Source organism: Zosterops lateralis (assembly GCF_965231275.1).
Source record: "Zosterops lateralis genome assembly, chromosome: 13".
In the NCBI taxonomy this organism is placed as follows: Eukaryota; Metazoa; Chordata; class Aves; order Passeriformes; family Zosteropidae; genus Zosterops; species Zosterops lateralis.
This window is the reverse complement of record NC_139773.1, coordinates 117,005-140,348: the sequence shown is the minus strand read 5'-3', so window position 1 is coordinate 140,348 and position 23,344 is coordinate 117,005. Positions and strand designations below refer to the sequence as shown.

General features: G+C 38.8%; 1 protein-coding gene across 8 annotated transcripts in view; it reads left to right on the top strand.

Moving 5' to 3' along the window:
* HERC1 (HECT and RLD domain containing E3 ubiquitin protein ligase family member 1) overlaps positions 1-23,344 on the top strand; it is an 83,056-nt gene that overhangs the window by 51,037 nt on the left and 8,675 nt on the right. For 4 of the 8 annotated variants that reach the window (XM_083870689.1, XM_083870685.1, XM_083870683.1 and 1 more), the window contains 29 exons: positions 21-796; positions 1,490-1,688; positions 2,579-2,739; positions 4,336-4,452; positions 4,628-4,859; positions 5,558-5,682; positions 5,944-6,164; positions 7,344-7,612; positions 8,123-8,175; positions 9,388-9,588; positions 10,201-10,375; positions 10,570-10,840; positions 11,203-11,416; positions 12,222-12,478; positions 13,050-13,177; positions 14,430-14,557; positions 15,130-15,327; positions 16,140-16,270; positions 17,218-17,417; positions 17,892-18,006; positions 18,551-18,697; positions 19,210-19,311; positions 19,442-19,615; positions 19,919-20,212; positions 20,904-20,969; positions 21,083-21,208; positions 21,618-21,756; positions 22,219-22,400; positions 23,011-23,166. In XM_083870689.1, coding sequence (XP_083726815.1) covers positions 21-796; positions 1,490-1,688; positions 2,579-2,739; positions 4,336-4,452; positions 4,628-4,859; positions 5,558-5,682; positions 5,944-6,164; positions 7,344-7,612; positions 8,123-8,175; positions 9,388-9,588; positions 10,201-10,375; positions 10,570-10,840; positions 11,203-11,416; positions 12,222-12,478; positions 13,050-13,177; positions 14,430-14,557; positions 15,130-15,327; positions 16,140-16,270; positions 17,218-17,417; positions 17,892-18,006; positions 18,551-18,697; positions 19,210-19,311; positions 19,442-19,615; positions 19,919-20,212; positions 20,904-20,969; positions 21,083-21,208; positions 21,618-21,756; positions 22,219-22,400; positions 23,011-23,166 — 5,557 coding nt within the window. The remainder of the gene's footprint in view (positions 1-20; positions 797-1,489; positions 1,689-2,578; positions 2,740-4,335; positions 4,453-4,627; positions 4,860-5,557; positions 5,683-5,943; positions 6,165-7,343; positions 7,613-8,122; positions 8,176-9,387; positions 9,589-10,200; positions 10,376-10,569; positions 10,841-11,202; positions 11,417-12,221; positions 12,479-13,049; positions 13,178-14,429; positions 14,558-15,129; positions 15,328-16,139; positions 16,271-17,217; positions 17,418-17,891; positions 18,007-18,550; positions 18,698-19,209; positions 19,312-19,441; positions 19,616-19,918; positions 20,213-20,903; positions 20,970-21,082; positions 21,209-21,617; positions 21,757-22,218; positions 22,401-23,010; positions 23,167-23,344) is intronic. The other 4 variants (XM_083870686.1, XM_083870688.1, XM_083870687.1 and 1 more) reach the window with 4 other exon arrangements.

Genomic DNA, 23,344 nt, shown 5'->3' with positions numbered 1-23,344 from the left:
CATTCTGATCTTTATTAAAGCTTCCCAACTTTTTGGTCGCCTAGTGATACTCCATTGTATAATCTGGAGCCCTGTGAACCACTGCCTTTTGATGTTGCAAGATTTCGTGGGCTGACAGCTACTGTGTTGCTGGACCTTACCTATCTGACTGGCATTCATGAAGATACAGGAAAGCAAGGCACCAAGAGACATGATAAAAAACACAGACATGAATCTGAAGATAAAGGGGAAATGGACCAGAAAATGGAGGGTGACGTTGGATCAGATACACGATTAGGCCAAAGTGCTGATGATAACAAAGGACACAGTGCTACAGCCTCTAAGTCAGAAAATGAAATTGTTTCCTTTTCTTTAGAACCATCAACCCTAGATATGGAATCCCAACACCAACCTGCTGAAGGAAGAAAAAAGAATCATGAACACACCCCACGAAGTCATGATATAGTGCAGTCAGAAATCCGAGCTGTACAGCTGTCTTACCTTTATCTTGGTGCTATGAAGTCACTTAGTGTTCTTCTTAGTTGTAGTAAGTATGCTGAGCTGCTGTTAATCCCCAAAGTGCTGGCAGAGAATGGCCACAACTCTGACTGTGCAGGGTCCCCAGTGGTGCACGAGGACGTGGAGCTGCGTGCGGCGCTGCAGTTCCTGATGCGGCATATGGTGAAACGTGCAGTCATGCGCTCGCCCATCAAGAGAGCGCTGGGGCTGGCAGACCTGGAGCGGGCACAGGCCATGATCTACAAATTAGTGGTTCATGGGCTGCTGGAGGACCAGTTTGGTGGCAGACTTAAACAAGGTATGTTTTCAACATGAGATTAAAATGAATAGTAATAATGATAATACACTTAACATAGCCTTGTCGATTTGTAGTGGTTGTACTTTGGGGGAATCTTAATTGGAGAAAGAAATTTTGCTAAACTCTGTTTACTGTTCTATAGCTATAACACTGATTGTTCCTGCCTTTTTCCTAATTATCTTAATAACAAATGAATGTATATCAATCAAAAATACGAGTTTTTAATGTCTTTGATACTTTTAAAAATGAGCAATACCGTATATACTTGTCAGACAGATTTGTACTTCTAAACCAACAGTAAAAATCCCTTAAAAATGCTACTTGCATAGGTGAATTAAAAATAGCTTTATAGTTCATCAGCTGTATTTTTATATCTAAGACCTCTTCCCCTTTTGTCTGTTTTGGGAATAATCCAAGCTATTACAACCATAAATTTGATTATCACAAACTTTGGAGTAAGTAAATTGTTTATTTGCTATTTTCCTTGTATTGCTGTGAGAATAGCAAGAGCTCCTGGACTGATTTAGTCAAGTCCATGAGTTAGTGGCAGAATCTGAACTCTCCTTTCTTTCTCTGGGGTGAATTTTAAAAAATGGTAGTTATTTTTGAAAGTTGAAAGTTTAGCCATAGCTACTGTCCCAATCTACACAATTATATTAATGTTGCTGTAACATCCTTATTTTTCTGTTGCAGAAGTGGAGCAACAAGTGGAAGAAGCTGATCAGTCTCAGCAAGCCCAAACACCAGTTACAACCAGCCCTTCTGCTTCTAGCACAACATCTTTCATGAGCAGCTCTCTTGAGGATACCACTACTGCTACTACTCCAGTAACCGATACAGAAACAGTTCCAGCTTCAGAATCACCTGGTGTTATGCCTCTCAGTCTCCTGAGGTAAAATACCCTATCAGCATGTGTGATTTTCTGGGTGTAGGGAACCGGTTGTGTGATTTATGTAGAATATATGTCTTTAGCTGCCTAAACCTTTGAAAATGCTCCCAAGAGCTGCCTCTGCAGAGGGACACAGTTTAAATGCTACTTTGCCTTTCAGGGTGTGTAGTTTTTATTAGACAGCTGTTAAGCTTTTGCTATACACTATATAAATGTCATATATGAATTCTTTAAGAAGGAGAAAATGTTGTCCTTAAGTTGTCCTTCACTTCTCATGTTTATTGGGTATAGTTCAAATTACAAGTCTCTGAATTTCTGTATTTTTATTGAATGTTTGATTCTCAAACTAGAATAGATCTTGGTGGGTAACATTCTGTAAAGCTAAGATGTTGTTTCAGCTTACCCTGACATACTGAAGTGGAAAATAAATTCCTAAATTTGCAGAGGCAATTTGTGCTGTCAAAGGAAATCTGCTTTACCTTACATACTTTTCTAAGTTTATTAATTCATAGAAGTTTTGCAGACATCTTTCGATAAAAGCCAGAACAATGTCTTCATACTAGGACACTGAAAATCAAATACTTGCCTAATTTATTAGTCAGTCTGAGTTCCGAACAAACCATGGAAATGGAAAAAATGTTTATTTATCTTTTATCTCCTAGGACAGCTCCTGATCTCTGAGGGGGGTTTTTTGATGTCTTTCTTAGAACATAACTGCACAGATAAATTTGGTAGGAATGAGCCATTGCCTCAAAGTATGTGTTTGTGTCTTACCATTTTCAATTACATCAAGTAGAGTTTGCCAAGTGCGCCTCCAGTTGGATATTCTTCTTGTGTCAGACTTTTTCAGCATGGTTCTGTTCAACATAAATGTATATTTTTGTTTTTTCAAGGCAAATGTTCTCCAGTTATCCTACTACAACTGTGCTTCCAGCACGACGTGCTCAGACTCCTCCAATATCTTCTTTACCAACATCTCCTTCAGATGAAGTTGGAAGGAGACAAAGTTTGACCTCTCCAGATTCCCAGTCTGCAAGACCTGCCAATCGCACAGGTAAACTTGTCAGTGGAATAGAAATGGGGACAAGTTAGGAAAGTCAGAGAAGCTATGGGGCTGTGTTTTAAGAGATGGAGATCTAACAGAGTTTCTTCTTAAGGCAAACTAACATGCAAAGCATTGTGGAAAACCTTTTAGTTGCTATCTTAGGGGAAAAAAAGATACAGATTATATAGCTCTAGGCATTATTAAGCAAACAAAATGAGTTTTTAAAAGCTGTGTACTGGATACAAAAACAACAATGAAGCATAATTGGAAACTGCTTCAAAATGTTCATCTGATTTGGGCTTGTTTACTTGGTTGTGTGCTGCGGATAAGTGCAGTAATTTTCTAGCTTTTGCTAGATCACATACCACACAGAATCAAAGAATAGGTATATTTTATCGTACCTATTTTATTGTACCTATTTATTGTACCTATTTATTGTACATGCACCAGTGTTGTAATAAGTCAGCCGAGACCGCATTATCTTCATTCACGAAAAGCCAAATTCTTTAGTCACACAACTCATTTTACACAGTTTTTACAGACCTCATGTGCAACTTGGTTAATAGCTTTCTTGCTAGTTATTCTGTTGGTTAGTAAAACCAAACTACTTGTCCATCAAATCTCTCTATATTCTTGAATCGTTTACATATTTTCTTTACTGATACTCATGGGAGAAATCCATTGTTATTGCAGGTGCATTTGTTTTTCAACCCAAGTTGTGCTAACGAATTCATATACCAAAATTGTTTTCTCATAGGAGCTCACAAATTACTCAGAAGAAGTGACAGGCTTACTTTGGCAATTGAGCAGAGCAGGACTGATTTTATGAGGCCTTTCTTTTATAATTCTTCTACCTTGTCTACAACATACCAGCATTTTTTACTATTGCCCTTATATCTGTGCTATTAGTTGTGAAGTTTAGTGGTTCACGTGTTGCATAGCAATTGGTCTGCTCAGTTTCATGTCTCCTTTTTTTTTCTTTTTGATTTAATTATGAGATGACTTGTTTCTAGTCATGATAGTGTCTTTACAACAGTGTTTGTTTGTTTGTGCATTTTTGTCTTCACTGATCAGACATCACTTTTATGGCAAGCCAGAAAGAAACTCTGGGTTTGGGGCAGTAACTGAACTCTTTAGAGTCCTTTGAATGACTCTCTGCACAGAAATACAGCCATCCTCCACAAAGGTTTTTCAGATACGTTCCCAGTTCAGCTGAGGTCTCTTTCTGTACCTTAAAAGGAGTATATAATGATCTCACTATTTGGGAATCTCAATGATTTGGACAAAGATAACTTTATCTAGGCTATCTAAATATAGATCAAGTAGATAATTTGATACAGTTCAAAATGAAAACAATAGAAATTGCGTAAATAGTTCCTTGCATATCATCAGTATGTTACTTGATCAAACAGAGTCAGTCAACATAATCTATGTTATGGAAAAGAATGAACTCCATTAATTATCTTGCTTTGAGGAAAGTAATTGAAAGAAAAGTTGAGAGTAATTACTTCTTTAGTTCAAGCTGATATATCAAAGTAAGGTGTAATAAAGTAACACTAGAAAAAGATTTATGTGCTTTATATTTATGATTTTTTGTCTTTAAAGCTTTGTCTGATCCAAGCAGCCGACTTTCAACATCCCCTCCTCCTCCTGCCATTGCTGTTCCCTTGCTGGAAATGGGGTTCTCCCTCAGGCAAATTGCAAAAGCTATGGAAGCTACAGGTAATCTATAGCTATAATATCAGTTTAACTGAAAGATTGGATGCATATGAAATGCTTGTTTTCCAATAGAATACTATATTTTAAATTCTATAACCATTTCTGTGGAAAAACAGGTGTTTTTTTGTAACCATCAGTGCTAAAATACAGTTCCAAAGTGTGATTTTCCTGCTTTCAGGTGCCAGAGGAGAAGCAGATGCACAGAACATCACAGTGCTGGCCATGTGGATGATCGAGCACCCTGGAAACGAAGATGATGAAGAGCCCCAGTCAGAGGGGACTGCAGAGCCACGGCATGGGACAGTCGTTTCTGGCAGTGGTGGGAAATCTGGGGATCATTGCTATTTGCAGTCTCCAGGTGATATCCCTTCTGCTGATGCCACTGAAATGGAGGAAGGCTTTAGTGAGAGGTCAAATAATTTTCTTTAATTGCTTGTAATCTGTTCCTGAAACTGGAAATCTCACAAATTCATTGTTTCTCACAGAGAGTTACTTTTGAATTTTGTTACAGCATAAGCAGAAGCAAAGATGCAATTAAATCAGATGTACATGGTGCATTTATTTTCCAGCACTGTTTGTGTGTAGAACTGGGGAAGAATGTAACTGAGCATGTTTTCTTCACAACCAAAAAAGAAAAGAATGAAAAAATTGAGGGCTTATAGTTGCATTAACTAAAAGACCAAGTAATAAAGCAAAAATTCCATTAAATACATGGTTTGCCAAATTCATGTGTAAGGCCAAAGGCAAATTGACTCAGCCAGCAGCAACAGAGATGATTTTATTTCTTTGGAAGAGGAGAAAAAACTAATTCAAGCTGATTAATTAACAATTCATGCTGTATATTAATCTAGTATAAAAGGGAGTGCTCTCTCAAAATTTCTGCTGTGCTTAGGCGCTAGGTGTTGACTTTGCTGCATCTAATTGTTTTGAGGTAGCCCTTGCAGTCAAAACAGTATATATGTGCTCCTTGAAATGAAACATTCTTGAATTCCCAATCACTTTTTTTTTCATCCACTAAAGAAAGGAAAAAAATGCTAATTGCTTAGTCACTGTATGTGGTTTCTCTAAAACTTAGTTTGATTGACCTGTAAATTCTAAATTCCTGTAGCCCTGATAGTCTGGATCATGTGGATAATGCAGCTGCAGCAAGTGGCCCACCCTCACGAAGTCGGTCGTCTGTCACACGGAGGCACAAATTTGATTTAGCTGCCCGAACATTGCTGGCACGTGCTGGTAAGGAACTGAAAGAATTCCAAGGGCTTTGCTTATCCAGGAAATGAATAGGAGGAGGATTGAGACTTGAATGTAGATAAAATGAGGTTTGGAAAACTCCTTCTCATATGTGTGCCAATGTATATTTAAGAGTTTTATGTGGTGATTAGTAGATTGTTTAGCAGAAGAGTTAGAACAAAAATGAAATTGGAAGTACAGCCATCTCTCTGCCATGGAAAATAAAAATCCTGCTTTCCTGTTTCTCTCTTTTCCTACCTTGAGCGGGATTGTACCGCTCAGTGCAGGCTCACAGGAACCAGAGCCGCAGGGAAGGCATCTCCTTGCAGCAAGATCCAGGGGCACTGTATGACTTCAACTTGGATGAGGAGTTGGAGATTGACCTTGATGATGAAGCAATGGAAGCTATGTTTGGGCAAGACTTGGCTAGTGATAATGATATTCTGGGAATGTGGATCCCAGAGGTACTGGATTGGCCTACCTGGGTGTGTGTGACTGCAGCAGGAGCTGCTTTGACTTACTGCTTTTTGCATGCTTGTATTTTTAAATTTAAAGTAACATGTATGTTTAGAGCCTGTTTGAAAATACCTTACTAAGTGCCAGCAGTGCTTAAAATCAGCTTGTATTCTGTACCATCAATTCTAGATTAAGAATAGTGATTTCTTGTGTTTCTTGCTCTGCACTTCCACATGTAGTTTTCTTCTCTCTCCCTGAAAGGTGAGAACAGAACTCATATAGTTGTTCTGATGATACCGATTAGATATCAAGTAGGTGTTCCAGATGGCATAGCTGTGTGAGATAACAAACACAGTTGTAAATGTTTCTTCTCCTGCTAGTAGTATCCAATCTGTAGCAACATAATTTGCCCTTAAATCGTTTATTTATTTATTTAATTGTGTCATGTATTCCATTCTCTGGGAAGGATGTGGTGACAGTCCTCACGGAATTTTTGTATAGAGCAGTGAAAAACTATTGGTGGAAAACAAATATAATAGCAGCCTTTTGTTAATCTTTGGATTATCTATGTAAATTTAGACAATCAAGCCATAAGACTCAGCTTTTCATCTCCTAATTATGATGCTACCTAGCTTTGATACGGAAGCAAGTTTCAGGATGCATATTGAATTTTTCAGAGCACTTGCTTCACTGAAAAATCTCAATGAAATTACTGACTTAGAACAGAAATGTAATGAGCAAAAGTGGACTTCATATTGAGATAAAACCTTGATATTTTCTGACACAAATGGTAATTTTTGTTGCTCAGTAAATGTAAAATCTGATTGTCTGAATGCAAAAAAGGATGTTTTTCCTTTGTTAGATCTAGTTTCAGACAAATTCTGAGGAGAACCAGATAGAGACAGTGTTGAATGTGACATGGTTACAAATGAAAAACTACACTGTCAAGAATTTTTGAGTCAATCTAACATGAAATAGGAAATAGTCTCCTCTGAAACTTTACTTCCAAATGTTTTTCCTATTGTGAGATGGTTTTCATTATGTCATAGATTGTATGTTTCTGCTTTGCTTTTGTACAAGTCAACCATATAAATACCACTCAGTGGCAGAAATGTGCAGGGACACCTACCTAAGGATATTGGCATATTTTATATATAAGGTGCAGACATCATTCTGTACAAATAACATGTGAAAATCTTGCTGTGCAGCACGTCTGTGAATCTGAAGACCGAGAAGAAGTGGTGGTTTGTGAGCTGTGTGAATCCAGCGTGGTCAGCTTCAACCAGCACATGAAGAGGAACCACCCTGGCTGCGGGCGCAGTGCCAACCGCCAGGGCTACCGCAGCAATGGCTCCTATGTGGACGGCTGGTTTGGGGGAGAGTGCGGCAGTGGGAACCCCTACTACCTCCTGTGTGGCATTTGCAGAGAGAAATACCTGGCCCTCAAGAGCAAATCTAAAACACCAGCCTCGGAAAGGTACAGAAATAGAAGACAGTGGATAAAGAAAGGAAACTGAACATGGTTATGAGCCATCAGCATTTTAAGAATTTGATTTAGGAGATAAGAATTTAGCAGGATTTTCTGATACTTAAAATCATTCTCTGTATTTGACAAAGCATATTTAGGAAAAAAGGGTTGATTTGATGTTTCCGGTTTTTAAACTAAGAACGAGGAATAATTTCTTGGGATGTTGCTTCCTTCTTAGTGACTTTTGAAAACAGTTTATCAATTATGTCTGACAATTCCAGTATTTTTTCTATGGACCTTTTACACATTAGTACTGCAAAATGCTTCTCCTCTCCACACACACTTTCAGAAGCCATTTTATCTGTTTCTCTGTTACTAGGCTTTTCTGGAATCATTCGTAAATACATGTAGACCTAACAAAAAAGTTAGACTTAATAGGGAACCAAATTTAAAATTGTTATGTATAGTTATAAAATATTAGGCCCACACAGTAGTTTTCTTTGTTATTTTTTCATACAGATACAAAGGCCAGGCTCCTGATCTAATAGGTAAACAAGACAGCGTCTATGAAGGTATGTTTTTAAGTTGAAAGGGGTTTTGTTTTTTCTACTTTTGTGCAAATTAACCTGAAGGTGTGTTTTAAAATCTCTTCCAGTTTGATACAGTATTTTAGTTTTGGGGATTTATTTAGTTCAAATCAGAGAAAAGAGGAATCTGTGGCTTCTTTCCCCTGTCTTTCATGGAAGCAGCTGAAAGGGCAAACGCCTAACTGGGGTTGATACGGTCTTGTGAGATATTACATCCAGAACTGCGCGTACAAAATCTTATGTTCACATATATTTCTTAAGCTGCCTTTGTGGGAGAAATTGATTAGTGTAAGTTAGTGTCCCAAAAGTCTTGTTTTGATTTTTCTCCCTTTGTTCAAGCTGAGAGCATCCTGGAGGTGGCTTTCACTTTAAACAGATTATTTCTGATATGTGCAGAAAACCTTTCCTGGGTGGTTCTGTAATTCTGGTCCTTTTTGTAGCTTCTGTGATCACAGTTGTGTGATTTACCACATTTGTCTATATGAGACTAAATGAGTGCTCCAGTACTTGGGGCAAGTCTGTCTGCTATAGATCAAAGGTGTTCTGATTCTGCTGTGTGCGGAGTGAGACAGAGAGATCAGTAAATACAAGCTGACTTTTGTGTAAATGGTTGGCAAGTGAAGGAAGTGCCTCACTGAATTGCAGTTAAAGTGGTTATTCTTTGTTGTTTGGGGTTTTTTTAATTCCCCGGGAATGAAAAGCAAAAGCCTGGGTGTTCAGTTATAACCCATGAACTAATGCATGCGTTTTTGATAAATAAGAAGACTAGAAATTTCTAACATCTGTCTTCACCACTCAGTCCTTTGGAATATGCACTTGTTACCGTGATTTGAAGCATGACTATATGCCTGCACTTCTCACTGTACTTCAGGTTTTGGAGCTGTCTTGTGCTGTATGTGATGACCTCTAATGTCTGTGATTTTCAAGAGCAGCTAGTTTGATACTTCAGAGAATCTTCCGTAAAACTTTTGTGCAGGATAAAGATCAAGTTGAATAGAGAAGGGCAAGAACAGGACTTTGTTTTTCTGATTTAATTGGTCATGTCTATGCCAACATGAGAAGATGAGGTTTAATGCTGTTGTGCTGTAGATTACAGTACACGTTTCATACCTTATGCTGTTTGTTTTTTTAATTAATTGAAATTATTTCATATTTGGGCTTTTGTAACCAAGTCCAGTTATATTTCTCCAATTCTAGAAGACTGGGACATGTTAGATGTGGACGAAGATGAAAAGCTGACAGGAGAAGAGGAGTTTGAACTACTGGCTGGGCCTCTTGGGTTAAATGATCGACGCATTGTACCCGAACCTGTTCAGTTCCCTGATAGTGACCCTCTGGGTGCTTCAGTTGCAATGGTGACAGCCACCAACAGTATGGAAGAAACATTGATGCAAATAGGTACATTTGAAATCCATTTCATTTAAAGAAAGAATAATAAAAATAATAACAGCAGCAACAATAATAATGATAACAACTGTCATCACCTCCTCCCCTTCTTAGTGGGATTTTTCTAGAGGCAAGACAGGAACTTTCTGACAGTATTCCCTGCCTGCCACCGTGAGGAAGTGGAGACCAGCTCTGGATTGTCCTTTTATTATAAGGAAAATTAGAGAGAGTACTGTGAGGATTATGAATTGACAGAAGGATTGAATTTTGCCAATAAAACTTGTAGTCAAACAGTAGATGCCAATAACATGTTTTGCAGAACCCAATGAATGGATTTAAGTTGGGACTTAAAAATAGTCCCCTCTGATGGAAAAGGGAATCAGAGGAATTAAGATTGAGTATGTCAGATTGTGTTCATGTCTCTTTGAAAATAAGGAATAATTAAATTATGGAGTGTATTTCAAGAGTGTATTTTCCTCTTGGTCATTATTACTGTAGTTCTGTATGTATGAAATACTGAAAAATGAATCAATAACTTAGGCTGACTTTGCTTCTGTGCTCATTACTACATGATAATGTTTTGTTTTTCTCTAAATACTTATGCAAATCATCATTATTTCCAAGGCTGTCACGGCTCAATAGAAAAAAGTTCTTCTGGCAGGATAACCTTAGGAGAACAAGCAGCTGCCCTGGTAAATCCACACGACCGTGTCATGGCTCTTAGGAGAGTGACAGCTGCTGCCCAAGTGCTCCTGGCAAGAACAATGGTTATGAGAGCACTCTCACTTCTGTCTGTCAGGTTTGTGGCATCTTTGGCAACACTTCTACCTTTTGTTTTGTAAGCAGTTACCCAGTTCTGTTTGATAAGGATGTAATTTCAAACTAATTGTAGAAGGGATTCTCACATCTTTACTTACATAATTCTGCCAAGAGAAAAAGTTCTGTTAATTTTGTTCTTTTGAACCAAGGGCTTTTATATCCATTTCACAACAGTGGTTCCAGTTGTAGCCTGGCAGCTGGCCTTGAATCCCTGGGACTGACAGACATCCGCACTTTGGTTCGTTTGATGTGCCTGGCGGCAGCAGGGAGGGCAGGCCTCTCTACGAGCCCATCCACGGTGTCCAGCTCCACGGAAAGATCCAGGGGCATCCACAGCAAAACCAGCAAGCCCATCTCTTGCCTTGCCTACCTGAGCACAGCAGTTGGCTGCTTAGCATCAAACACTCCCAGTGCTGCAAAGCTGCTGGTGCAGTTATGTACACAGGTAGGACTTCGGTACTTACTTGAGACTACTTTGATTATTTGTGCTTTTATCTTCTCAGCTGAGAGAATCTCATTAGAGTCCTCTTTTATGGCTTTGCACAGAGCTATGTTGATTGTTGGCAAAAATCAAGTAACTGTGTCTTTGCTGAGTACTCTTTTCAAGTGGGGAAAATGGATATGCTTTTTCTGTTAGTAGCGTTTTTCTGTTAAGGTTTTGTTATTTTACTTAAGTCAATTATATGTAGAGAACAGAGGAAAAAATTAAAATCCCTAAGACTCTGCACAATTTGTGCAACTGGAAATGTTTCTAAATCTGATTGTTCTGTTTGTTCTGATTATTTTTCACCAATTATTTCTTTTCAGAATTTGATTTCTGCAGCAACTGGTGTGAACTTGACAACAGTCGATGATCCAATTCAGAGAAAATTTTTGCCAAGTTTTTTAAGAGGAATTGCAGAAGAAAACAAACTTGTCACATCTCCAAATTTTGTGGTTACTCAAGCGCTTGTAGCATTGTTGGCCGACAAAGGGGCCAAACTGAGGCCAAACTATGATAAAGCTGAAATTGAAAAGAAAGGTATGATACAGCTTTGTTTTAAAATATCTTTAGATCTTCAGTTCCTCATTTGTATGTAAGGGAGAGACTTGCTGGAATGATGCATAAATAGATACACTTAAAAAGTATAAATAGATACACTTAAAAAGTATAAATAGATACACTTAAAAAGTATAAATAGATACACTTAAATATACAAAACTTCCTTTGATCGCAGGAATGTTACAGTTTATGACACACATTTTACTTAGAAATATGGTCTTATTCGGTATTATTCTATAATTGCATCTTTTACCACTTTAAAATGTAGTCAGAACATGTGTGTATTTAAAGCCATAGAGCGGAGACATTGAGTCTGGTTATGCCTCCTGATGAAGTTGAGGAAGGTAACAGCTGATTGCCACTACCCAAGTGCTGTCCTGTGGCAGAGGCAGAAATTTGTGCTGCCTCTGCTCTGAGATGTCGGGAGCCACAAAGCAACAGCTGTGCCTCCCACCGGGCTGGTGCTGGGATAGAGAGGGAAGGACAGGGCAGTGACAGTGGCAGGTCAGAGGAGGCTTTTCCTATTTAGAAAGCACTCACTCTTTAGCCAGCCATTTTCATATGGTGAGAATAAGCCTCTTTGGAATTCTATTCTTAAAGGTCTTTTTGTGAAAATTGAACTGGGGTTATTATGGTCTTAGTATCAGAAGAGGGTTTTTACTACAGTTCACATGATTGCAATGTTCTGTGAAGATGCTCGTTAATCTCTTTCTGGAAATGCTAGCTGTTGCTGTGTTGACGTGTATACTCATCTAGGCATCATCTCACTGTTTTGTCTAAGCAGGTTTAATTGCCCATTTGTATGCCCATCCTTGCTATGATCCCTCTGCTGTAGGCCCTCTGGAACTGGCGAATGCGCTGGCCGCATGCTGCCTGTCGTCGCGCCTGTCGTCGCAGCACCGGCAGTGGGCAGCACAGCAGCTGGTGCGCACGCTGGCCGCGCACGATCGCGACAACCAGAGCGTGCCACAGACCCTTGCCGACATGGGCGGAGACCTGCGCAAGTGCTCCTTCATCAAGCTTGAGGCTCACCAGAACAGGGTAAGCCCGGCTCCTGTGCTGCACCTGCTGCCCTGCTCTTTGGCAGACCACAGAAAAAGGAAAATGGTATCATTTTACCATTATGCTGACTGAAATAATTCCCTATAGGAAGTAATTTTTTTGAGAAAAAATTATTGCTTGAAAAGTTATTGCACCTCCGATGCACAAGAATGTTCAGCTTCTTGGAGGCTTCAGTTAAAGGGGTCATGGAAATGTTCTCATGGTATATTAAGTCAGCAGAATCACTCTTAAAGAATAATAAAAAATAATATTTTCTTAGAACTTAACTTGCATTAATTTTTCTGTCATATTTGTGCAGTAGTTATCATAGTTGTGTGGTATTCTGTGCAGTAATAACCTGTGGAGCATGGGGCTGTATGAAGTGTGGCATCCCTATTAAGCCTGCCTAGTTGCAGTAAATAATGCTGTAAAAGTAGAAAAAGAAATCTTGTTTAGTTGTTACAGGGTATTTCAATCACTGTCTAATTGGTTACTGTTTGCTTAATATTAGTGAACAAACATACCCAAGTTTTAAATTCCAGTTTTGCCATGATTATTTTGGTATTTGTAGGTCATGACATGTGTTTGGTGCAGTAAAAAGGGACTTTTGGCAACAAGTGGGAATGATGGCACCATCAGAGTGTGGAATGTGTCAAAGAAGCAGTATTCATTGCAACAGACCTGTGTGCTCAATAAGCTGTAAGTTGTTTCTTTACGACAGCCAGGTATTTGATTTAAGCTGTAATTGTGCAAGACACTGCAGAATTGGCTGTTCTCATTATCTCCTGCACTTAAAATCTCTCATTTGTTTTCTGTTGCTGTGTTTAGGGCATGCAAAATAAGTTAAATAGCTTAAAACTGAAAACAGAACTTAAATGTCAACCAGTTAAGAGTCTCCATAAAGAGATCATGTCAATACTGTTCAAAAACATCCTTAATTAATTAATATAAGGAGATGTGGGTGAAATAAAAATGGCATGGGACTATCATATAGCAGAAAAGTGAATTCAGTGGGTTCCAGTGGACAGCTTCAGCATATAACATGATCATTGCAAGTCTGGTCATTTGATTTAAATGTGAAAAAGAATTTTCACTTCTGAGATACCAGAACTAAATGTATTTCAACACGAATGTTTAGGAAGTACTTTTTTTGTCATTTGGTGCTGCTACTCTCCAGTGCTGCACAACACGGAGCTCCCAGCATCCCACCCATCGGTTTGGGTGTGTCCGAAAAATAAGAAAGCAAAAGGAAAGATTAAAATCTAAGTCTTTACTGAAGCATAGGTGAGTTGAACTTGGAGGAATGAAGAAGCAATAGTGAACTGCTAGGTTGTTTTGTGACAATTTTTTAGTGGTTGGCTTAGTTCTTGTTTGCTTGCTGTTCTTAGATATGGCCTTGAAAGGAACAGCCAGAATGATACAACAATATTATCTTCATTGTTCTGGTACTAAAAGCAGTAAAAATGTGGCTGTAGTGTATGACTGTAAGGGCAATTAAAGATATCTGCAGCCCTGTTACAGTTAGGCAAAGCAGACTTTAAAATGGAGTTTTAGAACAGTATAACAAGATTGTAACAGGAGGAGGAGTATAAAGTAGAATTGATAGCAAGATGTGCCTTTTTTGTTTCTTGTCCCAGCTATTGTTTCATTTCATGACTTCCCAGAAAATTTTGCCTTCGCTGAAGATGTTAAATTTGAGAAATAACTAGGTAAAGGTAAAGAGTTTCCATTTGAAACCTAACTTGAAACTTCTTGGAAATAAGAAGTATCTCATTCTGTAATTTGAAGTGATTTTAAAGGGAATGTAGTACTGTGAGCAGAAATACATATTATGTAAGTCTGCTGTGATGGCAAGACTCTGGCCTCTAGCTCAGATATTTTATGAGTTCTAAGTTTTCCTGTCTGCTTAAAGGAGATGCCCTCTTAATTTCATTCTTTTATTCTAATACAGAGAAGGTGACCCTGAAGAAGGTCTGGGATCACCCAGTGACCTTAGTTTGTCTCTTGTCTGTTGGAGCATTGGTGGCAAGTACCTGGCTGGAGCTACAGAAAAGATGGTGAACATCTGGCAAGTCAATGGTATGTTCTAAGTTGCCTGTGGGCACTTCCTGGTCCAGCGTATTTCTAGGAGAGCTGCCAAGTCACTGCATGTTTGTTTACCCCAGTTTAAATGCCTGCCATCTCCCACAATGTCTTGTGAACCTGTTTAGTTTGAGAAAGGCACTAACCCCAAGTGGATGTGTGATATGCATCTTCAAGAGGAAGACTTTTAATCCCTGTAATTTGTAGTATTGGAAGGTTCATTCTGTTACTTTGCACTTAAGAAAATCACCAGTTACCATGCCTGTTGTAATAGACAGTCCCCAAGAAAAGTATAAATTTACTGAGTACTGAAGAATTCAGCTTCCTTCCTTAACAAAACTAATGAACCTGAATGATAATTGAGGTTTGTTACCTAGATTTTGTGTCTGTGGAGGTTAGTGAACCATTGCTTGGTATTCTTGTAACTTAGGTGAATTTGTGGTATGTCCTAGCTCTCAATAAGACCTCTTGTTTTTTGTTTTTTTTTTCCCATGGAAGTATTATTGGTTTTTTTTTTTTTCTTTAGGAAGATTAAGTTGTTTTTTTGAAAAGACTTTTTGATCTCCTAGGAGGAAAAGGCTTATTAGATCTTCAGCCTCACTGGGTATCTGCTCTAGCCTGGCCAGAAGAAGGGCAAACTGCAGCATGGGCAGATGCTCCAGAATTGTTGTTAATTGGGCGCATGGATGGATCTCTGGCTCTTATTGAAGTTGTGGATATTTCAGTCATGCACCGGCTGGAGCTGGAACACTGCTACAGAAAGGATGGTAAGAGACTGCATCAGTATTTGAAATTAAAATTGTGAACACAGAGTTTTTATTAAGGAAGTATATAACCATTTTTGGTTATTGTTCATGGGATATGATTTCTGGTTCATGGAAGCAGAAAAGTCTATGGGATCTCTATCTGCCCTCTGATTCCCCCACAGCAGAGGGAAACAGTTCGTAGTAACCTGGTAAAATCCTGCCATTCCTTGCCATTGCAGACAATCAGTAGAGATTCCCTGCAAGGTCTGCTCTGTCTGCAGATGGCATGTACAATGTCATTTGAATTCCTCAATGATTGCCATTTTCCCTTTATAGTTCCAGTCCCAGAGGACATCAAGTGGCACATCTTTGGTGGTATTGTGTGGTTTTGCATATCACTTCTTCAGGAAGCCTACAGATTTTTTTTGACAGAATAAGTGAAGCGATATCTTCTTGCTAAGGAAAGCCAGTTGTTTTCAGAGCATTTTTTAGAAGCCTATCTCGGATAAATGAATAAGATCCAATCTACCCTTTTTCTTTGATATGGTTCTTAGAACTTTGGTATAGTTCTTTTCACTATGCCAGGAATATTAATTCCATGCTTTTCAAAAAAAGAAGAATGAGAAAACTAGTACAAAATGTTCTCAACAGCTGTCTTTACAGTGACACTCAGTTTTATCTTTACCATATGAATTCAAGAAAATTTTCAGACCAGAATATGTTAAGTGGCCTTTGTGGTGGTGGACATTGTTATGCACTTAATAGTTTAGACAACTAGTAGGAGTGAAGTTCAGTTTAGTTTAATGAATGTTCATGTTGTCTCTTCACCGCAGTGTCTGTCACGTGTCTGGCCTGGTTCAGTGAAGACAGACCATTTGCTGTTGGCTATTCAGATGGAAAAATGCTCCTAGGAACAAAGGAACCAACTGAGAAAGGAGGAGCCATTCTTATTGATGCACATAAGGTAGAGCTGGTCTTTCTTAAACTAATGTAGAATTTTTGTAGGTAAAATCTGTTAAAGCTGTTGTCTCTATTAGAAAGCTTCTTATAAAGACAAGTGCAAATTATTTTAGAAACTCACACCTATTTCTGGTACCCATATTAACATAATGTACTCTAAAGGAACGGTCAACCAAATATATATATATATAAAAAAAAAGATAAACTTGATACCTTCTTTGCTGTCAGAGACTGTGAAGTGTATGTACATACAGTGACAGAGGTGAATTAAGCACACAGCTGTGCATTGACTGGATTTAAAAGACTAATTGTTTGACTTGGTAAAAGTGCTCATAATAAATTTTAATTTTGATCATGTCCCATGTTTTTGTTTAGCTTCCTGTACAAAGCAAAAGGTATTTTTCTATGTGTGCACTTGCAAAGGTCTAGAACTTTTGCTTGACCTGTATGTACTAATGAGTGGTTAATAGTCCGTTAATTATTTGTTAGGCTAAGAGCAGAATTCCTCAAATGAAATGTAGGTGTAGTAAGATCATGTTTAGTGCTTCCAAGAGCTGCTCTGGGTGTGTGAAACAGGGCAATCCCAGAAAGGGAGCACATTGTGGCAATAAATCTGTATTTGCCTTCTTACTGTGGGCTGTCTTCCTTTCCCACCTCAGACTCAAAACTACATCTAGGTAAAATAATCAAGAAGGGTTTGCAGTGAAAAGAAGACATCTTTTTCTATGTTTCCCATTTAGTTTCTTTCAGCAAAATTTTTAAAGTATTTTTAATTTGATAGTTCTGAAATGTGTCACTATGACTTTATAATTGCAACTTGCTATCTGTGATTTATATGAGAGTATTTTTTTTTCTTATTAGTCATTAAAAGTTACATTAGCTCTGAGAGTTAAATTTCTTCCTCACTACTGTATAACTTCATACCAACTTTTCATTTTTTAAATCCTATAGGATATGGTTGTTAGTATGAAGTGGGACCCAACTGGTAAGATTCTCCTGACCTGTGCCAAAGAGGAAACAGTGAAGCTCTGGGGGTGTCTGGGGGGCTGCTGGAGACGCCTGCACTCCCTGTCCCACCCAGCCCTGGTGAATGGCATTGCCTGGTGTGCTCTGCCAGGGAAAGGACCCAAGGCCCAGCTTCTGTTAGCTACGTAAGTCATCGTTCTGTTGTTGTTTCTGTAGTTCTTTTGCAGGTCTTTTCTACCAGTCTTTAGTGTCTGTAGCAAAGAAAAAGGTTTGTTTTTTTAAAAAATAATATTCCTTCAGTAAGTCAGTTGCTGTGAAATTCATGAGGTTCCAGAATGCAAATAAAGAGTGGCCCTGGTTGTGTTACCAGCTGCTCCATGACCTGTGGGTGCTGGTCCTGCTTGGAAATTTTTTGCTTCATCCAAATATTTTTTTGAGAATATGTTGTTAGTAGAAATGGAAAAGCTATAGAGTGGGAGGAATAGGAAAAAAGTGCATTTATACATTGGGGACAGGCCTTTCTACTTTAGATCAATTGATGCGATGTAGTTTTACAGGAAGGTGGTGAAGACTATGGGTATAAGTTAATACCAGACCACTGATATTTTGTTACTTAATCTCTTTACTTTGTTTTTCTAATGTCACCTGACATGCTTTAGGGGATGCCACAATGGTTTGGTGTGTGTCTGGACTATTCCCCAGGACATAGTAATCACATTGCAGTCCAGCTCAGCTTGCTCAGAAGGATGGTGGGAGCAAGAAACAAGTCCCAAGGTAAAAGGAGGAAATTTGGTGTGTAAGAAATTCTCTTTGCTCATAGTGAAGTTGAGAGATGAGGAGAATGTGAGTGAGTTACTTGAATCTCAACATTTCCTGAGAGAAGATATTTGGTAAAAAAGTTCACATTGCATGTGTGTATGTGTAGGCATTTTCAGAAGAGGAAATTGAAAAATTTATGTAAGATTAAGGCTAAAGATTATATTTTGATCTGTTTTCTTTCCTTTAAAAATTGATCAGTTTATCCTAAAATTTAGTGAGGGTTAAAAGTTTTTTGTAGATAAGAGTGAAGATTATTTTTCACCTGCATAAATTGTAATGTAGTCTTTGATGTTGATGGCATTTTGTAAGAGGAGGAAAGCTGATAATGTGATCGAGATATCTATCAAATATTGTCATGGTCCTGGAGATTTTTTAATTATTTAGTGGAAATTCACCATCTGTGTGGATGATCAGTATTTATTGCAGAATACAGATGCTGTCATGCTGCTCCATTTCCTGGAAGTAGTGCAGTGTTCCATAAGTGTGCAATTGCTTGCAGGATGGATACAGGAAGGCAGTGGAAGTGAAGTGTGTGTTTCAGCTGAGAGGACACATCACTCCTGTCCGCACTGTTGCTTTTAGTCCTGATGGGCTGGCATTGGTGTCTGGGGGCCTTGGTGGCCTCATGAATATCTGGTCTTTACGGGTAAGATCATCTCTTGTGTGGCTTTATTCTCATTCTTAGTAAGACTATACGAAATGGTCAAAGTATCAGACCAGCTTCCACCTCACCATGTGTTAGATACTTTAGCTAAAGTGTGGTGTAAAGTAGTGTTCATAAATAATAAAATATAAATTGAAATTGTACTTAACATTGAAGTACTTTATAGTTCAGTATTGTTTGACTCTGTAGCTGTGGTCATGTTAGTTAGGCTTTGCAGAACCAGCCACTTTCTTTATAGGTAAAAACAACATTCTCTTATGTTGAGAGGACTCTTTAAAGAGCCAGATAATATGGATTACTAAACACTTCTAAATCCATAGTTATATTATCTCCTTAATAAGATAAAAATGTGGGATATCTGCTCATAGGTTAAGCAGTTCAGTTTTTAAATAGTTATTGAAAGCTTGTGAGAATATCATCCCTTAGGAATGTGTATGCACTTGAACAGAACTGTATCTGTGTCTGCACCTGGCTCCAACCCTTTCTCTCCCTAGGATGGTTCAGTATTGCAGAGTGTTGTGATAGGGTCTGGAGCTATCCAGACTGCAGTGTGGATCCCTGAGGTTGGAGTAGCTGCCTGCTCTAACAGATCAAAGGTGAGATAGAAATGTTTGAACCAGTATGTTTTCTGGCCCCTGTGGGCCAAGATGGTTGGTGATAAATCAATGGAGCTGAATGATCCTGCTTTGTTAATTTTTAATTTGTCACGTGACTGCTGTTGAACAGGACGTGTTGGTGGTGAACTGCACCTCAGAGTGGATCTCTTCCAATCACGTGCTGGCGACGTGCAGGACTGCGCTGAAGCAGCAGGGAGTGCTGGGCTTGAACATGGCTCCGTGCATGCGCGCCTTCCTGGAGCGCCTGCCTGTGATGCTGCAGGAGCAGTATGCCTATGAAAAGGTATGAGTAATGCAAATGTTCAGCATTCATGGCTGACATGAGTTCACTGTTTAGATCTCAGCTGGTTTCAGTCTTTCACCAGAGAACCTAGAAGACTTTGCTAGATTCTGCTTGAAATACCTTTTGCTATTCTCAAAGCTAGTAGCCTCCTAATTTGAAAATACTTAAAATATTAGAAAAAACTTTGATTAAGCAATGAGGAAGGTATTGTTCTACAGGACTAGTTTTTAAGGACTTGTATTTTGAAGTGATTAATGTGTGTTTCTAACTAGATGTTCCCTTTCTCTCCCTGCTGTCCTGCAGCCCCATGTGGTGTGTGGGGACCAGCTGGTTCACAGTCCCTACATGCAGTGCCTAGCATCACTGGCCGTGGGGCTGCATCTGGACCAGCTGCTCTGCAACCCCCCCGTGCCCCCTCACCACCAGAGCTGCCTCCCTGACCCCTCTGCCTGGAACCCCACGGAATGGGCCTGGCTCGAGTGCTTCTCCACTACCATAAAAGCTGCTGAAGCCCTGGCCAAGGGAGCTCAGTTCCCGGAGTCCTTCACTGTCCCCGACTTGGAGCCTGTTCCAGAGGATGAGCTTACTCTTCTTATGGTAAAAGTTGATGCATTGTCTCAACAGCTAAGTGTGCTGTTACTGAGCACGTGGTATGATGCCGTGAACATCTCTGAACTGTAAACATTTATGTTTAGTAATGTAAGCACCAGCAATAAGTGTAAGTTTATTTTTTAATTAACTGGTTAGAATATACTGTTAAGATTACTCTGTCTGTATGTGTGTGTGACAAGTGCAAGTCAGTTGCATATTGAAATACAAAACAACCCAAAATGATGACAGTAATTTTCATATGTGATAGGAAGAACTGTAGAGATTTGTAGTGCTATTTTAAGAGTAACATTTTGTCAAATTCCCACACCAAATAGTTTTGCTAGTGTCAATATTCTTCATGACTTGTTACGTAAACCAAACCAGAAATTTTTGATTAAGAATTTGTTATAAGCAAGCTTATAATATTTCAAGCCAGTATTTGCAATTGAAATTTCAAAAAGCCCTGTGCATCAGTAAGTGGAAAAAGATGACTTCATTATTAATTTAGTTTCTCTTTCATTGATTTGGGTCGCAAGTCATGGATAACAGTGTCATTGCTATCTGCACACATTTCTTATTATTGCTAAATTGTTTAGAAAAATTTAAATAGTGTTCTTAGGAAAATATGTATTGTTTAACAGAAAAATAATATGCATCTCTTGAGCTGAATGTGGTAAATATGTCTTTTGCTGTGCAGGATAACAGTAAGTGGATCAATGGCATGGATGAACAGATCATGTCTTGGGCAACATCAAGGCCAGAGGTCAGTAAAATTGGTGGGTTTGGGGTGTTTTGGAGGGGTTTTTATTCTTTTGAAATGTGGCAAGCTCTTGAAAGTGCTCTTGTTCTAAAACCTCCTTTCATGCTCTTCCCTAGGATTGGCACTTGGGAGGCAAATGTGACGTGTACCTGTGGGGAGCAGGGCGGCATGGGCAGCTGGCAGAGGCTGGCAGAAATGTTATGATCCCAGTGGGAGCACCTTCATTCTCCCAGGCCCAGCAGGTGATCACTTAGAACCAGTCATTTGCCATCTATTGTTTGTACAGGTTGTCAAAATCCCTCTCCAAATGTCTTTTCAACTTGTTTAAATTAACTCTGAGTATCTCAAAACACGGGTTTCACTAGAAGGGCAATCTTGAATTATTTGACAAAGGCAAACCAAGAAACCACTGAAATCTGACCACACAGAATTATTTTATATGAGCATGATTTGAAAATACCTGCACAGCTTTTACAAAATGCATGTGCTAGTTTTGCTTTCTGAAATAACATTGACTTGATAGAATATTGTCTTGATGTAATTGCAAAGAAAACAAATTAAAAGGAAATGGTGCACTGTAAAGCAAGTATTACAGCATTGCTCCATTTAGTATATAATTTATTAACATTCCTTCCTGTTTTTCTAACCTAGGTGGTTTGTGGTCAGAATTGTACTTTTGTCATCCAAGCTAATGGCACAGTTTTGGCTTGTGGTGAAGGAAGCTATGGGCGACTGGGACAAGGAAATTCTGACGATCTTCATGTCTTAACCGTCATTTCAGCACTGCAAGGTAAAATTGTTAGCTTTGAGAGGAATCCAGTGATGAAGCACAAATAAGCATTTTGGTAGTTAGTGTAATTGTTTCTGCTGATGCTCTTCTGCAGATTTACTCATTAAAATATTGTAGTTTCTAATTAAAATTTTGAACAAATAAAGAAGATCTTCATATTTCCTTAAGATTTACATGGCATTATGTTAAAATTCCTTTATTTTAAGAAATCTTCAGGGAAAACTCTGCTCAAATTAGGAATAATTAATTTCAAAACTAATGGCAGGACAGAAGCCCAGGCTCTCCATAAGAAAACAAAGGTTTTGTTCAAAATGAAAAAAATATTAATTCCTGTAAGAAGAAGCCTCATTGTGGTTTGCTCCTTTCCCCAGACCTAATTGGGTGCCACAAGGTACCCTTGTATAAATGTAAGAGTCTGTTATAAGTGATGCTAAGCTTTGCTTTCTCACTTGTCTTTGCCAGGCTTTGTTGTGACACAGCTGGTCACCTCCTGTGGGTCCGATGGACATTCCATGGCTTTAACAGAAAGTGGCGAAGTCTTCAGCTGGGGAGATGGGGACTACGGCAAGCTGGGCCACGGCAACAGTGACAGGCAGCGCAGGCCCAGGCAGATCGAGGCTCTGCAGGGAGAAGAAGTCGTGCAGGTTTCAAAATATTTTTGTCTCCTTCCAGCTGTAGGCCTGGGAACCCAATACTGTAGAGCTGCATGAAAGCAGGCAACTTCTTACTTCTCTGGGCTTTATGAGCTGAGGTGGCCATTTCCATTTAAAGGATGTCAATACCACAGAGATATTAATTGATAGTTGGTACTGGAGAGGACTAAAATTACAAAGATCATGGAAGAAAGGGGTGATTTAAAGATGATCAAAATGCTGACATGATTCATAAGCTTCTCTTCCTCCTTTTCATGAAGGACCTACAAAACAGGTCACCAAGACCTCCTCCTAAGTATTAACAATGCACAAAACCATATTTGCTTTTGGCTGGAGATTTCTTTATAAGAAAATTAGGTAATCACACGGCAAATTCTTCATGTAAATATCCTCCAGTCCCTCTCTGTAACATTGCCATTGAAAACAGTTAAGAGATGAGTTGACGGAGAAATTGTTTATACTAAAATGTCTGTAATTTAGCTCTGTAAAAAGGAATGTAGTTTGGGTCAAGAAGAGTATTACATATGTACATGTAATAGTCAATATAAACTTCCACCCAAATCTAAGATGTGTATAAAAATAATGCTTATTTTACTTCCAGATGTCATGTGGCTTCAAACACTCAGCTGTGGTGACAGCAGATGGCAAACTTTTTACATTTGGAAATGGTGATTATGGTCGATTGGGGCTTGGAAATACTTCCAATAAGAAACTTCCAGAAAGAGTGACGGCGCTGGAAGGTTACCAGATTGGCCAGGCATGGTTTATCTAAAATAAGCAATGTATCTTAGTTTAAAGCTCATGTTTTTAACATATTTAAGTGTTCGCTTGTGATTTTTAACCTTGGCTTTTATTTGATTATGATGGCACAATTTGACTACGCATGATTTTTAAAAATAATTACTTTCCTGACTCTTTTGATCCTCTTTGTGCAA